Consider the following 16,964-nt stretch of genomic DNA (forward strand, 5'->3'; position numbering starts at 1 on the left):
GTCACTCCCCGGCACCTCAGAGTCCTCACTGGGACATCGGTTCTGTGGCTTTGGTGGCAATGGGGCACCCCCCCTGCACCCTGTGGAGGTGTGTTTTTGGGGAAGGAGCAGCTCGGGAGTGACTTTGGAAGCCCCCCAATGCCACAGCAGGCTCTGACGTCTCCCCGTGGTGCAGGTTCAGCCACTGCCCTTCTGGGGCTCTTCCCAAGGACTCTCCTATTTCTGTTATTATTTCTACTTATTTTTACTGTATTTTCATCTGTCTGCTGAGTGATAATATCCCATTGATTTTCAGCAGCCAGCCTGCTTTCCTTGGATTATAACAATATTAAACTAAAGCAGCGCATCTCCGCGTTGGGCTATTTCTCTTTATATCAGCTGAACTTTTTATTTAGTCTCTCACCCAGGCTCCTGTCTGGGGAGCTGCTGGCTCTGAATAACATCTCTCCGTGCAAGGGGCTCTCTCCTGCCTTCCCTCCCGTGGAATGGTGGCTGCAGCTGCCAGGGGTGGGAGCTGGGATCTGTCTGGGGTGGGATGTATGCAGGGAGGAGGTGGAATGCGCTGGACATTGGGGTTTCAAGGTTCTCCCACGGGGTTGCAGGGTGTTGTGTGCACTTCTGGCACTGCAGGGACTCCTCAGTTACTCCTGCATAATTAGTGTAATCCCAGAGTTTTTGCTGGAATGGGTTGAGGATGCTGCAGGTCGGGATGGGTGGATGGATGGATGCCCAGGCCAGGGCTGACTGGGGTGGCTGAGCCAAATTAATGGACTGGTAAAAACAAACCTGGAGCTTGATTTTTGGGGCTTGACTTGCCCTTTCCCTACCTTCGCCTGGCTGAAGGGGGCCTGGCATGGCCCAGGATGTTCCCCAGAGCTGTGACAGACCCACTGGGCACAGGGCTGCTTTTTGCCCTCCCCTGAGGCCTCCTGCCTTCAACCCCGCCACGGATCCAGTCCCCCTATCCCACAGCAGAGGTTTGGCTGAGCCCGGTGATGGATGTGCCCACGTCATACGTTGTCACCTTCCAGCCCGCGTCAGTCAGCCCACGCTGCTGCTCCTGGCTCTTCTGGTGGCACAGGAGGAGGAGGACGGCGACCTGGATTTTGCATGGCACCGAGCCTTACTCCTTCCCACCTTCATCCCGCCCGGGGCTGGCTGGGATACTGGGTACAGTGGGGATGCTGGGCACAGTGGGGATGCTGTGGCCCCGTTGCTGGAGGGTGGCCGAGGGCTCTTTGGCTCCATTCTCTGCCATGAAGGGCCATAAGCGACCCTCGGAGCTGCCCCCCGAGGCCCTCCCAGCTCTGGCACATGCTCCATCCCAGGGGGATGAGCCTCCCGGCACTCCTGCATCCATCACTGGGGAGATGTGGGACTGCTGTGGGAGGGGAGGCTGAGGGTTCCCCCGTTTTATCCCCTGCAGAATGGGGGTGGTTTGGAAAACTTGGTCTTTCCCATGATTTCTGCAGCTGGTGCTGGTGTCCCCCAGGGCTTTGGTGGTGCTGCTGTGTCCTGGGGCAGCTGCTTTTCCTGCTGGAATTCGTGCCAAGGGAACATCTCCATGTCCTCAGGCATTCCCTGAAAGCAGCATGTCCTCCTCGGGGCTCATGGTCCTGGTCTCTCAGGGTCCCTGGACATGTGGGATGGATGGTCCTCAGCAGGGACCTGGGGGACCTGATGGTAGTAAAGGAGCCAGGGGCAGAAATGAGCTTTCCTTCCCCCTGCCTTTTCCAGTTTATTTTAATTTGTTCCCATTTTTTGCCCCCAAGGTGTCGCACAGCTCCACAGCCCGTGAGCTGTAATTGCACAGGGAGCGATCGATAGCGGCAGGACAGAGGTTTCCAAAGGTTTCCTGCCTTGTTTTTCTTCCCATGGAGTCCAAGAGGCAGCACTGACGGTGTTAATTAAGTGATGGTTCATTATTAAAGCACTTGTGCTGCGGGTTAGTGGCCTCCTGGCTGTGCAGCCCGAGGTGTTTTTGTGCTGCAGGACCTCTCCTGAGCGGGGTTTCAGTAACGGAGGGATGCTGGTCCTTTCCTGGGAGCAGCATGGGCTGGATCCGGGTGCTGGGCATGAGCAGCCCTTGGATGGGATGTTAAATCCCCGCATCCCCTCTGGGCAGGGAGCTAAAACCTCTAATCCCCCTGGAGCTGCTTTGGGGTGCGAGAGAAGAGCATGTGGAGCTGCAATTGGCAGCTGGACTTGCCTCAAGGAAGGATTCTGGCAAGATTAATTATTCCCTTTTGATTTTAAATGCATTTTCCCCACACAGTGATGTATGGCACACTTGGTCCTTGCCCAAGCCTTCCCTGTGGCACTGCAAACTCTTCAGAGTTGTATTTTCCCACTTGTGTTTGCTTCAAAATGCCTGTAATGAATCCAGATTTCCCAATTCTCCCCCATCCCTAGGGTTCCTCGGAGGCTTCTGGGGCTTGGTACCCGCTGCAGGAGGTTTGACAACTCCATGGGGACCTGCAGGTAAAAGCCATAAAGAGTCTTAACCAGTCAAAAAAAAGAAAAAAAGAGGAAAAAAGGAGATTTATGTCTTCTGTAGTTGCTGGCAGATGGATATTGTTCTCTAGTCCTGCGTGTTCCAAACACTGAGGTTATCAGGCATAAGTGACTTATTATGCAAATCCTCCGTCTTAATATCTGGCTGCTCTCTCCCTGGAATTGCATTGGCCAAACCCCACGCGTTCCTGGAGCTGCTAATGTTTACACATTAGCTTCTCTGGCTAATATACAAGCCTTCAAGTTGCAAATTGATGTTTCTTACAGCTGAGCAAATTATTTTTCTATTAAATACAATATTTAAAATGATTTGGAGAACCAAAACAAACTACTGGTGAGAATTCTAATGGTGCTGCTTTCCTTATTCTTCCAATCAGCTTTTATCAGGGCTGAGACATCAGTGATATTTCTCTTAAACGTTTCTCTTTGGCAGAAGTGGGGAGCAGAGGAGCAGGGAGGGTTTGTCATCTCCGGGGTGTGATGCACAGAAACACTTTCTGTGCTGTGCCTGTACCCCAGGCCCTCGGACTGTGCCAAGATTCAGCTCCCCTTTGCCTGGGCTGGAAGAGGTTTCTCCAGTGAAATCCTGGGGTACTTGGGCTTGGCTGGGCTTGGCCATGGAGCCATTGGGGTACCCGGCGTGGTGGGGTCCCTTTCGGTGTGAGATGTTGGGGTACTGGCACACAGGACCCTCTCCCTGTCTGGATTTTCTCTCTGAGCTGAATTGCTCGGTGCCAAACAGCCCCAGCCCCTGGAACATCCCACCCTGGGAGTCTGAGCCCCCCGCAGATGGAGATGACCCCGGATCCCTTGACCTCGCCCGGAGCCTGCGGGGTGCCGTGTACAGGATCTCACTGGCTGAGAAGTGCATCTAATTTTAGATGAGTTGCAGAATGTGCTCCCTGTCCCCGGTGTCTGCCGGCACCCGGAGGGAAGCAGCTCCCAGCGTTTCCTTCCCGGGGCACGTTCCCGTGGGAGTGTGCCAAGGAAAGCACCTTTAAATAGCAGCTGGGATCCGGGAGGTGAAGGCTGGCGCTGCTCCGGGGGCGCTGGGGAAGGGATGGCACCTTGCCGGGACCTGCTGGAGCTGCGGTTCTGGATCCCGGCAAACCCAGCTCCCTGGGCTTGCTGCCATCCCTGGGGTGATCCCGGGCTGCCGGTGCTCTAGGGCTGCACCACATCCCCTCTGTGCCTCGGTTTCCCCATCTGCAGCAGTTCATTGACCATTTATCCTGCGTAAAGAGCTTCCTCCTTTGGTGCAGACACAGAGCATCTTCCTCACGTGCGTTTAGAGGAGAGGCCTTGGGTGTGGTAGTTTGGGGCTGCGCAACTGCGAAGCCTCCGGCTCCATCCCTTCTCCTGGGAGGCAGTGAAAACTCTGGATTTGATGGCAGAAGAGCTCTGTTCACCCCCTGCCACATCTCGGTGTGGTCAGATGCCGGTTTCACTCTGCAGGGTGTTTGCACTTGGCCACCAGAGCAGCGTGTGGTGTGTCCTGTGGCTACCTGAATCCTCCCCATTTCCTGCTGAGAATTACTTGGGATGGAGGGCAGGGGCTGCTGGAAAAGGCCAGGGATAAAAAATTTGTCATGACTCTGAAAGATGGCCAGTGTTATCTTCACTGGCTGGTGCCTGTGCCTTGGGCTGCTGTGGGTTGTGCCCCCAAGGTGCTGCACCCCAAGGATGACCATGGGGCTGATCCAGTCCTGGCTAAGCCAAGATAGGAGCAAAATGGGCTTTTTCCCATCAGGACTAGGAGTCCTGGGTGGCTGCACCATATTCTGTAGTCTGGGGGAGCAGCACGTGCTAAAGTTTTGCTATGAGCCCATTTCTCATAAAGCCTGTCCCCACTTTGGGATGTTATTGATGTGATGTCTCCATCAGATGATGCCCCAGAGCATCTGGGTGGTGTCATTGCCCCCTTTGGGTGGGGGAGAGCACGATCCCATCCCGGGTGGTGCCGGGCTGTAATCCCATCCGGGTGGTGCTGGGCTGCCCTTTGGCGCAGGAGCCGTCTTAAGGCTGCTCGATAAAAGGCAAGAGGAGCCATGGATCATGTCCCATGGTGCAGGAGGTTAAACAGGAAAGGTTTAAGTGTGTAATTAACTTTGAAGCGAGAGCAGTGCAGACTCTGCGGATGAAAGAGCGCGGGGTGGGCTGTGGGCAGGCAGCCACGTTCCTTGGTGGCCACGGAGAATTAATTAGATGCTGTCCTTTGTACTTGGCTGTTTGGTCTTTCTTTTCCTCCCTCTTCTTTGTGAATCCCTCGTCCCTCTCCTCCCCAGATTTCTTCCTCTCCATTCCTGTAGAGGGGGATGCTGGGTGGCAGCGGTTCCCAAGGGATGCTGAGTGCCAGTGGTGCCCTTCTCCCCGGTGAATCCATTAAGCCACCTCCTTTTCTTTCTTTTTAAGAGAATTCAGTCCGTCTGGTGCTTAAGCCTCGTGTTGGTGCCCATGCCCTGCTCCCTCTGCGTGCCTGGGTGCTGCAGTGGTACCCGGGGGGGATGCTGAGCCTGCTACCAGGCTCCCTGACAAACCCCTCAAACCACCTTTTTTTGCTTTCTTTTAAACAATTTGGCTTCATCTGGTGTTTAACCTCTATGTTGGCGCTTGTCCCTCTGCTCCCTCCTGCCTGTGCACGCGGTGGATCCCTGGAGGTGGCAGAGGTGCCTGGAGGAGGCTGAGCAGCACTGGTACCCATCTCCCTGGCAAATCTCTCAAACCACCTCTTTGTTCTTTCTTTTTTTAAAAATCCTGGGCCATCTGGTGTTAAGCCCCCGTGTTGGTGCTCATCCCTCTCTCCCCTCTGCCCAGGAACGCTGTGCTGCTATGGGGGTTTCGTGTGGGGTGTTTAACGGGGCACTCTCATCCTTGGCACGGGCTGCCTCTGGTGTATGGGGCAGGCTGTGTGTTTGGGGTGATTTAGCAGCTTCGGGGTGTCCAGGCTGTGTCTCGGGCGCATCCCACCCCCGGGGGCAGACCCCCAGCTCCCTGCAGTATTTTTAGCCACTCTCGCATTGGGATCGCACCTCCCGCGCTTGCTGCCTTCACCTCCGCGCCCGGAGCTGCTGTCACCGCCCTGGCCTGGAGCCAGCACAGGGAGCCAGGGGCTCTCGGTTCATTTCGAGGGTGTATCCATACCCGGAGCAGTCTCACCCAGCTCCCACAGTCCCTGTCCCGCTGCCCTTGGGATGGAATGACCCTCCCACTGCTGCAGGCGGGTATTTTGGGTTGCAGCTTCCCTGCCCTCCTTGCCAACCTTGTGATGAAACATTAATTTTTTGCAGGTTGCTCTGGGTTTCCCCTCTCTGACTTTCCACAGTTGCTGGAGCACCTCCAGGCACCCCCTCTGGTGTTGGGCTGTTGGCATTTAATTGCTCAGGTGTTACTTTTTATGCCCTTGGTGCTGTGATGGGGAGGGAGAACCTGCTGGAGGTTGAGCTTCTCCCGGCCCTGTCCTTGGCTGGGGAAAGACGGTGCCAGCAGCATCCCATAACTCATGGAGACCAGGGCTCTGCGAAACCCTCTGGACTTTTTCCCTGTGTGTACAAATCACGGACAAATTAGTCAGGGAAATGGAGTGGCCAGTCGAGCTGCCTTCATTCTGTGCCGGGGCTGGGAGGGAAGGCTCGTGCCAGGAGAAGCCACGGCAATAAACCTGTCCGAGGGGGAGATGGATCGGCTCGGCCAGCTGTGCCTCTGCCAGCACAATATCTGCTCTGTAATTGCATTTTAAACTTCTGGAGCCTGGGCACTGTCTCGTGGGTGGCCGAGGACGGAGCCGTGGGGCGATGGGGCCGTGGGGGAACTGAGGCACGGGGTTGGTTGGTGGCAGTGGCTGCGCTGGGGGTGGCAGCGGGGTTTGGGTGGGGGGCTGCAGTCCAGGAGGAGGAGGGGACAGCTCTCCTGATGTTTTCAGTGTCTAGGAATAGTTTATTGGGGGTGAAGGAATCACTTTTCCTTGGGAAATGGGGCTCTGCCAGCCTGAATCGTTGTTTGTCTCTGCTCTGGTTTCTCAGGCCAAAAAAAAATCCCCCAAGAACAAATTTCTGCCTCCCAGAATATCCCGCTCAGCAGATCTTGGAAAGAAACACTTGGGCTTTTTTTTTCTTTTAAATCACTTGGCACTTAGTCTCTGACACTGTTTTATTTTGAAATTTATTTTATTTTCCTTCCTTCCTGGAAAATTTTGACAGATTTGTGCTTTTCCTCTTGTTAGAAAGTGCAGCCAAGTTCCAGACTCTAAAATCCGACACGTCTCGTGGTGAGAGCTGAGGACCAGGGGCTGCGGTGCGGGGGCACATCCGCACGTGGGCTGGGCAGACGCTCCATTTCGGGAAGGGCTTTAAGAAAGCTGTGATGTCTCAGTGCCTCCAGACATATGAATAGGAGAGAATTTGCTTTCAGTTTTTTAAAAAGAAGTTTCTTACAGCTCCGAGAGGAAAAAACAGTTGGTGACGGAGCTGGAATGTGCCCTCGTGCTTTAAAAAATGAGTGCAAAGGGGCAAAAAAGCCACAAATGTCTTCTTATATATGAAAGAGTTGGGAATTGAAATTTCCTGGGCATCTTATGGGCTTTTTTCCCAGTGTTTGGACTCGTGTTTGACTAAGTGTTGCATCCAAGCATCCCTGAGCACAGGGAAGCACAACCCGTGCCGGCAGCGAGGCCATTAACTGCCAAATCCCCGGGTGGCGGGGGGAGTTACTGATGTAATTTGGGATAAAATAGGAAGAAAACATCAGAAATAATCCCTTGGCCCAGCTCTGTTTTCCTGCCGGCCCATTAGGGGATATTTGCCTTTGTTAATTTCGCTTGCTCAGGGCTTCCCGGGGCCCCTCGTCAGCCCGGGCCCGTTAATTAGCGCTGTGCCCTGGTCCCTGTAATCGTGGGTTTAATGGGACAATGGGGCAGTGTGAACCAACCGGCCCCGGTGGCCCCACGGGCAAAGCCGGCCCCGAGCTCCAGGGTTGGATGGATGTGGGACGATGGGAGGGCTGATGTGGGACGATGGGGGAGCTGGAAGATGGGGGTGACTGGAATGTGGGATGGAGGCTGGATGTGGGATGATGGGGGTGACTAGAATGTGGGATGTTGGGAGGGGGCTGGATGCCGCATGGGGGCTCTCTCTGTGACCCCTCCCATGGGAACAAGGGGCCTTTTGGCATTTGCTCCACTCCTCCATGCTCAGCCGAGCGCGCTGTGCACCAGGGAGGAGCTGTGTAAACACCCTTGGACCCCCAGGAGATAAATCTGTAATAAAACAGAACTGCTGAAGGGACTCTGCAGTGCTGGGGGGGCTTGGGGGTGCGTTCGGGGGGGTTGGAGGTCCCAGCTCAGAACTGCCACGCTCCCATCAGGCCATGGACAGACCCCAGGAGCCCAACCCCAGGCAAAGGGTTGGGGTCAAAGCAGGAATTTTGTGTGGCCACCACAGCCCGGTGCTGTTTGTTGGGGGAACCCCTCTGGTTACCCCGGGGAGCAAAGCTGGGAACTGCACCCTGCTCCTGTGTCTGAGCCTCCCCAGGAGCTGAGACCGGCCAGCTCGTGTCACTGGTGGGGCTGGACAGGAGCTGTGGGGGCCTGGCAGCACCCAGGACCCCTGCTCACAGTGCCCTTGGGGAGTGCCCGGAGTCCCCCAGTGCTCCAGGGGCATCATCCCAGTGGGGCACTGCAGGGGCATCACGCCGTCCTGGTGGGGCTTTTGAGGAGGGAGCAGCCGCTCAGGGGCTGACGGGTCTGTCCCCACAGCTGGCTGCACCTTCGAGGAGGACAGTGACCCGAACCAGTGTGAGTACAGCCAGGGCGAGGACGATGACTTCGACTGGGAGCTCATCCGCAGTTACCTGATGCCTCACCTGACGCCTGACCTGCCCCACGGTGAGTCCCGGGGTCCCCCCGTGTCCCTGGGGATCTCCGTCCCCACCCCCCCTCTGTGTCCTGTACCCCAGGGCTGGACCGTGTGGCTCCTCCTGTTTCATTCCTCCAGTGTTTTAGGCTTGACTTCTGCCTGGTTGTGTGGGAAATGGGGAAAAACCCCATGTTTCTGGCTTTTTCAAATGTGGGGAAGGGCTTATGAGTTGGAGGCATCTCTACAGTCTTGGGAACTGTAGGGAAGAAAATGAAAATGGACTTTTAAAAAAATCGCATTGGTTTTAAACTGGTTTTTGTTATTTTCTGGTTCCATCTCCTCTCTGGCTGACTGGGGGAGCAGAGCCAGCCAGGCAGCCGTGGGGAGCTCTCCTCTCCTTGAGGATGGTGTGGGCACCGTGCCTGGGTGGCATTTGGGGGCTTTGCTCGCTCCCTGCTCCAAACTCTGCCCTGCTGTGACCCCCTGGAGCTGTCCCTGAACCCATTTGCTCAGTGAGATTCACTGGACTTGGGGTGCTCCTTGTTTCTGGGGCTGCTGGCTCCTGCCTGATCCTGGAGGCCAAGTCCTGTACAGAAGAGCTGGTTTAGAGCTCAGCAGGAAAAATAACCTTTTTTATTTATTAAAGTATTACCTGCGTTGTAGGGAACTCTTCACTGCTCCACCAGCCTGCCTCCAGCCATTTACCTTGTGCCTTCTTCATGCTTAATTTGGCTTTTCCCCTCCACTAACTCCCCTCTGCCTTTACCTTTTCCCATCACCTTTTCCTTCCATCCTGTCCCTGCTGGCACATCCTGGGTGCTGGGCAAGGGAAAACAACCCTCAGGGATCTGCTGGCAGATCCCTGCTCCTCCCTTGATGATTTTTCCAAGTAATTGCTTTAAACGGAGCTGTCTTAATTGGTGTGTGTCCGGGGGGGTTTCCTGGGGAAAGCAGAGCTGGGGGTTGAGGTGGCTCATGATGGAGAGTCTGAAACCTGTAATTAGTTGAGTTTTCTGCTCAATATTCAGCTGTAATTTAAAATCCGCAGTGAACTGCCTGCGTCTAAAGCCTGGGGGCTCTCAGAGGGCTGGAGGGTGGGGCAGAATGGGGCTTCTCTCCCTGCTTGTGGGTCAGCAGGAGATGGGGGCTTAAAGGAACACAAAGTTCAAGGAATGAAGTCCAGGACTGAAGGGGATGCGGGTGTGACATCCCAGGCTGGATGAGGTGAGCCTGAGCATCACAGTGTCACCCTGGGAAGAGAATGCTCGTCCCTGTAGCTCCCCTGGGACCAGGGAGATGCTGTTTGCTCATGGCCTTGGGCACCAGGGGGCTGCAGGGATCCTGGTTTTGGGTGGTTTTACCCCGTTTTGGGTGGGGAGCTGCGCAGGAGGCTCCTGCAGGCCCATCACCCCCTCGATCCCCGCAGCAGCTCAGGGGATCAAAGAGATTTCACAGCACCAGGGCCTCTCCAGGGAGCACTTTGCAAAGGAGTCTTGTGGTCTCAGATTAAAATGAGTTTTTATTGGAGATCAGCCAGTTTCAAGGAGTGTAGGATTTATTGGAGCGGGTGCTGGCTGCTGGCCACCTGCTGCTACCTTTCCATCCTACTCTCCTCTTGCTTTCTTGTTTGGTTTGGGGTTTTTTCCCCCCTTCTCTTGACTTGTTTCTCTTTCACCTAAAGATGATGGATGGGTCTCTCCCACGTTGCAATCGTGATTTTTTTTTTTTTTAATCTCTTTATTGTTCTTTTTTTAAAGGAGCAGTTGCAGGGAGCTGGGTAAGGCAGGAGTGAGGCTGCAATCCCAGACTGGCTTGGGTTGGAAGGGACCTACCTCAAAGCCCACCCAGTGCCACCCCTGCCCTGGCAGGGACACCTCCCACTGTCCCAGGCTGCTCCCAGCCCCAATGTCCAGCCTGGCTTTGGACACTGCCAGGGATCATGGGCAGCCACAGCTCCTCTGGGCTCCCTGTGCCAGGGCTTCCCCACCCTCCCAGGGAGCAATTATTTCCCAAGATCCCATCCATCCCTGCCCTCTGGCAGTGGGAAGCCATTCCCTGTGTCCTGTCCCTCCAGGCCCTTGTCCCAGGTCCCTCTCCAGCTCTCCTGGAGCCTCTTTTGGCACTGAAAGGGGCTCTAGGGTCCCTCACTCAAAATACTAAAACAGCATATTTGTGGGTGGGTTTTTTCCTCAAACATGCTTTTTCCTAGATTTTCCTTCCACATTCACTGACATTGTTTCCCTGTGCATCAGAGCTGCTGCTGTGTCCCTGCACAGCCCCGTCCCCTGAACTGTTATCCCCATTCTGAAGAGCTCTGATGTCTCTCCATCCCATCCAAGGAGTTGCTCCTTCAGCTCTCAGCTCCAGCACCCCTTCCCAACCAGCTCCTGCTGCACATCCATAAAACCCGTGAGCAATGATTGTTTGCTCCTGTGGGAATTGCTGCAGTGTGTCCAAGGACCCTGTGCTGGTGGGAGATCAGCCCTCGGTGCTGGGGCTCCTTTGGAGAAGCTCAGCACAGAAGTGGGGAGGGTTCCCTGATTCCCGTGCCGGCTCTGACATGGAGAAGGATTTGGCGCACGACAGCTCAGTCTTCCAGCGGGATTTCCTGGAGACAGATGCTGCAGTGCTCAGACCTGGTCCCTTGGCACCTCTTGTCTGGCAGTGCCGCCCTCTCGCTGTCATCCTGCCTGCCTTCCCTGCCTTCTAATAGCTCCTGGAAGTTTTTTTTTTTTATTTATTTTTATCTCTCGGTGATTTTGTAGGAGGAAAAACTCATCGAGACAGGGAAGCGGGGGGAGTGGGTTCTTCCCTCCTCCTCTTGCAGGGCTGTTTGGGTTTTCCCTGGAGGGATGCAGGGATGGGAAGCACGATGGGAAGAGCTGCCCCTTCCCTATGGGCCAGCAGGGCTTCCACTGGCCTTGGGCACTGCCAGGGATGGGGCAGCCACGGCTTCTCTGGGAACCTGTGCCAGGCCCTCCCCACCTCACAGGGAACAATCCCTTCCCAGTGTCCCATCCAGCCCGGCCCTCTGGCAGTTTGAAGTGCCTCTGCTTCTCTTGTATTTATAAAAGAAACCCAACCCACACCCTGGGCTTCAGGCTAATGCCAGATATTTACAGCAGAGGAGGATAAAATTAGCACAAAAGCGAGTGGTTGGAACCTGCTTTTTCCAATGTTGCAACACCAGGAAGAAAATTAAGAGGGGAAAGCAGAGTGTGTGGGAAGCCCTGCCCAATGAGGGATGCTCAGGTGCATCCCCGCTCCCAGGTGACCTGATGGACATTCTCTGTCTTTTAAAATAACTCATCAGTGGTTTAATTTTAGTCTTGGCCTCTTTATTTCGGTCCTGTGGCTTTTTGTTTGCAAAGGGAGGGCAGAGGAAGGGCCTGTGTTTGTTAACAAGAGCCCGTTTGTTAATGAGGTGGCTTTTGGGAGATGTCCCCTGGCGTGGGGTGGGTCAATGGTCCCTCTCCACTCTGCTGTCGCCTGGACCAAATGGGGCTGATCTCATTAGAGCAGAAGTAATTTTGCTGGGGGAAATGAGAGGAGAAAAAAAGAGAAGCATGGACACAGTGCCTTCCCCTCGATGGGTGCAACGAGCTGTGCTGGACTCCGAGGAAATAAATTGTCATCGTTTTATTTCACCCTGAGTAGCCACCCCGAGGGGCTGGCGGGGCCAGGCGGCCGCGTGGGTCAGCAGCATGGTGAAAATTCCCCTTGTAGGGATTTCTTTCCCTTGCCCCAGCTCCCGTCCCTGAAGGACACACCGGGAGATGCATGTGGTACCGGCACCGTGTCACCCCAGCTGGCGCTGTGACTCCAGGGGGTTTTGGGGTCCCCCTAGGTGCAGCTCCCAAATGCTGGGGCAGTGGATGGGTGCCCCCTGTGATCCCAAATGGTGCAGGGGGATGGATGGGTGCCCCCTGCAATTCCCCTTCACTGTCATTAGGCTTTTCTTGGAGCTGCTCAGTGGGAGTCGATGGGAGGAAAGTGCCAGAGTTTAGAATTAATAGCAAAGCACTGAGTGTCAGGAAAACAATGGTAGGCTTGAATAAAAGGCCCAGGTTCGTTACTTACAGCTTCTGCTGGTATTAAAATGGAGATTAATAATCCCCTTGCCTTTGGTGAGGGGGAGGATTTGGTGGGGCAGCTTCCCAGCCCTCCTGTATCCCAGCCCTCCTGTATCCCAGCCCTATGGCTGTGATGGATGGCTCTGGGAGCTGCCACCGAGGGCTGGGACTCCTGCCCCCCCTCCTGCCTCCAGCCTGCCTGGGTTGGAGTGTGCAGGACAGGGAATGATGCTGCCTTTGGGATCCCCTTTGGGGTTGCCATCCTGCCTGCTCTATAAATACGGCTTCGAGGCCGTGCTGGGGCTCCTGGTTTGGCTGCTGGTGATGTTGGGTGGTGGGAGGTGGGATCCCAGCGCTGCTAGTGGTGGGACAGGTCTGGGAATGACATCGCAGGCATTCCTGAGAGCTGGGATGCTGCTTCTGCTGCTCATTAAGCCAACGAGCTTTTCCCCCTGCTGAGCACAGTTTAAACGTGGTGACAACTGCGTGGTAAATGATACGAGGAGCTGGAATGGAATTAAACAGCTGGGACCCGGCTGGGAGGGGGATGGATGCAGGCAAAGCTGTGAGAGTTAAAGGAGGGTGGCATCGGAGCCTTTCCTGACCCCGGTGCCCTGGGGAGGCAGCAGCTCTGATCCTCCCCTCCTCACCCAGCAGCCAGGTCCCACCGCAGTGTCCTGCTGCTGTCCAAAAGGCGTTTGCCCTGACCCATCCCCGGTCCTTCCTGTCCTGCACATCCTCACAGGCGGTCATGGACCAGTGCCCTGGGGCACATGAGCGTCTTTGCGGTCCCACATCCTCCACCTTCTCTGTCCCTGCTGGCAAAGCTCAGGAGCGGTGGAACAGGGGGATTGAAATCATGGAATCTCCTGAGCCGGGAGGGACCCACAGGGATCATTGATCCAACCCAGGCCCTGCCCAGACACCTCAAATCCCAGTCTGGGCATCCCTGGCAGCGCTGCCCAAACGCTCCTGGAGCTCTGGCAGCCTCGGGGCCGTGCCCGTTCCCTGGGGAGCCTGGGCAGTCCCCAGCAGCCTCTGGGGGAAGAACCTTTCCCTGCTCTCCAGCCTGAGCCTGCCCTGTCCCAGCTCCAGCCGCTCCCTGGGTGCTGTCCCTGTCCCAGGAGCAGAGATCGGAGCTGCCCCTCGGGAGGAGCCGCAGCCCCCGCTGAGCTCTGCCCTCAGTGTCCTCTGCTCCAGCTGGACACACCAAGAGCCCTCAGCTGCTCCTTATGTGGCCCCTCCTGACCCTCCCCCTTCTCCCCCCTGCTGCAGGCTCCTACCTGATGGTGAACTCCTCTCAGCACACCCCGGGCCAGAAAGCTCACTTGCTCTTCCAGGCACTGAGTGAGAATGACACCCACTGCCTCCAGTTCAGCTACTTCATGTTCAGCCGGGACGGCCACAGCCCCGGCACCCTCAGCGCCTACGTCCGGGTCACCGGGGGCCTGGTGGGCAGCGCCGTCTGGAACGCGTCCGGCTCACATGGCCGCCAGTGGCACCAGGCAGAGCTGGCGGTCAGCCTGTTCTGGCCCAGCGAGTACCAGGTGAGCCCCAGCAGCCCCCGCCCCCAGCCGGACACCCCGGCCACGGGTGACCCCCTGTTTGGTGCCGCAGGTGCTCTTCGAGGCGGTGGTTTCCGGCGAGCGCAGGGGGTACCTGGGCCTGGATGACATTTTGCTCCTGAATTATCCGTGCTGTGAGTGCCACGGGATGGGACCTGAGGGGGGATGCAGCAGGGCTGGGCAGCGGGGCTTGGAGCTGGTGTCCATTGGGATGGTCCTGGGGGAGCGGAGGGACTGGTGCCAGGATGCAGCCTGATGGCACCTGGGTGTCCTGACGTTATCTGGGCTGGTGGAGCTCCATCTCCTGGTCACCTCTGAGGCTCCTTTTTGCACCTCCATCCCCATTCCCACCAGCTCCAACATTGCTTTGGTTTTTATAAAACCTTGGAAAAGCACCGACTGAACATGGGGCCTGAGTGTCCTCATCAAGAGGGGCCACCTGGGCTGGTGGGGACCCAAAATCCCAGACTGTCCCAACACATTGGCTTGTGGGGTCACTCCCTTTTTCTTCCAGGCTGGGCAGCAGACCTGCCCCCTCTGTCAGTCCCATACCCTGCCTCTGGCACCAGCACTTCGGGGAGGGGAGGCTCATCCCTCCCTGGCACCCTGGCTGGTTCTGTGGGGACAGGAACACATTCCTCATTGAGCTGGGCTCTGAGGGTGGGGATCAGGCCTGTCCAGAGCTCAGCTCAGCTGAGACATCCTGGGTGGGTTTTTTGGGAGTGGGGGGATTTTTGCAGCAGTGCTGCCATGGGTCCCTCAGAGCTCGGGTGCTTCCTCACCTCTCGCTTTGTCCCTCGGCAGCAAAAGCGCCTCATTTCTCCCGCCTGGGCGACGTGGAGGTGAACGCGGGACAAAACGCCACCTTCCAGTGCGTGGCCGCTGGCAAGGCCGCCGAGGCCGAGCGCTTCCTCATGCAGGTGAGGAGTGGCGGTGGTGAAACCACCCCAGGCAAGCCCACACACGGCTTTCCTCTGGGAGAAACTCCTGCTGGACGCGGTGGGAGAAGGGCAATCCCCCTGCTTTTCAGCAGACATCGTGTGGGGCACCCGTGGTGGCTCTGGCGGTGCTGCCGTGCCCCCGTGACGCCGTGTCTCTCCTGTGGGCAGAGGCAGAGCGGCGAGGTGGTCCCTGCTGCCTCGGTGAAGCACATCAGCCACCGGCGCTTCCTGGCCACGTTCCAGCTGGACGTGGTGTCCAGGGCGGAGCAGGACCTGTACCGCTGCGTCACCCAGTCCCCCCGCGGCGCCGGCGTCTCCAACTTTGCCGAGCTCATCGTCAAAGGTGGGTGAGCTGCCCTTGCCCACCCTGGGTCGTGGATGGGCTGCTCCCGCTCCCTGTGTGCAGGGAAGGTGGGATGCCCGGCACACTGGGATTGCGGTTTCTCACTGTGGACGAGTTGCTACACGTGGACTGTGCAGCATAAAACCAGAAACTCCCTTTCCTGGTGGCCTTAGATCATTTATTTTTGATTGCAGTAGGTGGGAATTAATTAATTATGGTGAAACTGTGTGGCACCATGCTGGGCTGTGTGACTTACAAAGATAATTAAGGTTTGATCAGATGAAAACCCTTTGCAGCTGTTAAAGCCTTACTGTAAGTGATGGAGGGCACAGGCACAGACTGAAGTTTGAAGACTGGGTGGTGCCTTCCTGTACTTGGGTGACTCCCATGTCCTCTGGGTGGAGAATCTGAGTTTGTTCTGTGCTCTGCAGCACAAATCCCAGAATAGTTTGGGCGGGAAGGGATCTTAAAGCTCATCCAGTCCCACCCCCTGCCCTGGGCAGGGACACCTTCCACTATCCCAGAGCCCTCTCCAGACTGGCCTTGGACACTTCCAGGGACGGGGCAGCCACAGCTTCTCTGGGCACCAGAGCCAGGTGCCAGGGCCTCACCACCCTCACAGGGAAAAATCTTTTCCTAATATCCGATCTGAACCTGCTCTCTGTCAGTGTGAAGCCATTCCCCCTTGTCCTGTCACTTCATGCTCTTGTAAAAAGTCCCTCTCTATCTCGTTTGTAGCTCCTTCAGGCCACAGTTAGGTCACCCCAAAGGTTCTCTTCTCCAGCCTGAATGTGGTGGGTTGGTGTGGGAAGAGACATTGGAAATGTGTGAGTGCAGCTTGTAAACAATAAAATAAAACCATGCTACCTGTGGTGGTGCCAGCACTGGCCTGGCTCTGGGATGGCACAGCCCCTTCTGCGCTCTCTTCCAGAGCCCCCTACCCCCATCGCTCCCCCCCAGCTGCTCCGGGCCGGCTCCACCTACCTCATCATCCAGCTCAACACCAACTCCATCATCGGCGACGGCCCCATCGTGCGCAAGGAGATCGAGTACCGCATGACCTCGGGGCCCTGGTCGGAGGTCCACGCTGTGAACATGCAGACCTACAAGCTCTGGCACCTGGACCCCGACACGGAGTACGAGATCAGCGTCCTGCTCACCCGGCCTGGGGAGGGGGGCACCGGCAAACCGGGGCCGCCCCTCATCAGCCGCACCAAGTGCGCAGGTGGGTCCCTTGGGAGAGGTTCCCCGGCACCCCGAGCCCGTCCCCCGTCCTGTGGCGAGGAGTTAGCCCAAGGCATCCGTCTGTGTCTGTGTGTGTATGTCTGTGTGTGTTTGTCTCTGTGTCTGTCTGTGTGTGTGCTGTTGGCAGAGGAGTCTGCTTGTTAACTTCTCTCAGTCACGCCAATTAGAGCTGATTAAACTCCCTGCCACTGATGGCACTTGGTCTCTCTCATCTCGACAGCCTGACTTGGGCTTGGTGACAGCACGAGGGCTCCCGTGGTGCAGGCACCTTTCTCTGGTTATCTGGGGCTGCTCGTGGGGCTGGTACCCGCCTTCACCTCCGCAGCGAAGGATGAGCCCATGGGGGCTGCTGTCCCTGCAGTGCTGGTGGCTGAGAGATGTCCCCAGTGATGTCCCCAGCCCTGTCTGCAGGGCAGCAGCATCCTGTGCTGGGG

At 56.6% G+C, this 16,964-nt stretch overlaps 1 protein-coding gene across 6 annotated transcripts in view; it reads left to right on the forward strand.

The window, feature by feature from the left end:
* The window catches only part of PTPRU (protein tyrosine phosphatase receptor type U), a 56,575-nt gene that overhangs the window by 7,318 nt on the left and 32,293 nt on the right, over positions 1-16,964 (forward strand). For 4 of the 6 annotated variants that reach the window (XM_039564567.1, XM_039564568.1, XM_039564569.1 and 1 more), the window contains exons 2-8: positions 2,413-2,481; positions 8,264-8,392; positions 13,712-13,983; positions 14,054-14,135; positions 14,806-14,921; positions 15,111-15,285; positions 16,217-16,510. In XM_039564567.1, the coding sequence (XP_039420501.1) occupies positions 2,413-2,481; positions 8,264-8,392; positions 13,712-13,983; positions 14,054-14,135; positions 14,806-14,921; positions 15,111-15,285; positions 16,217-16,510 (1,137 nt within the window). The remainder of the gene's footprint in view (positions 1-2,412; positions 2,482-8,263; positions 8,393-13,711; positions 13,984-14,053; positions 14,136-14,805; positions 14,922-15,110; positions 15,286-16,216; positions 16,511-16,964) is intronic. The other 2 variants (XM_039564571.1, XM_039564572.1) reach the window with 1 other exon arrangement.

The sequence above is a fragment of the Corvus cornix genome, chromosome 23 (assembly GCF_000738735.6).
Source record: "Corvus cornix cornix isolate S_Up_H32 chromosome 23, ASM73873v5, whole genome shotgun sequence".
In the NCBI taxonomy this organism is placed as follows: Eukaryota; Metazoa; Chordata; class Aves; order Passeriformes; family Corvidae; genus Corvus; species Corvus cornix.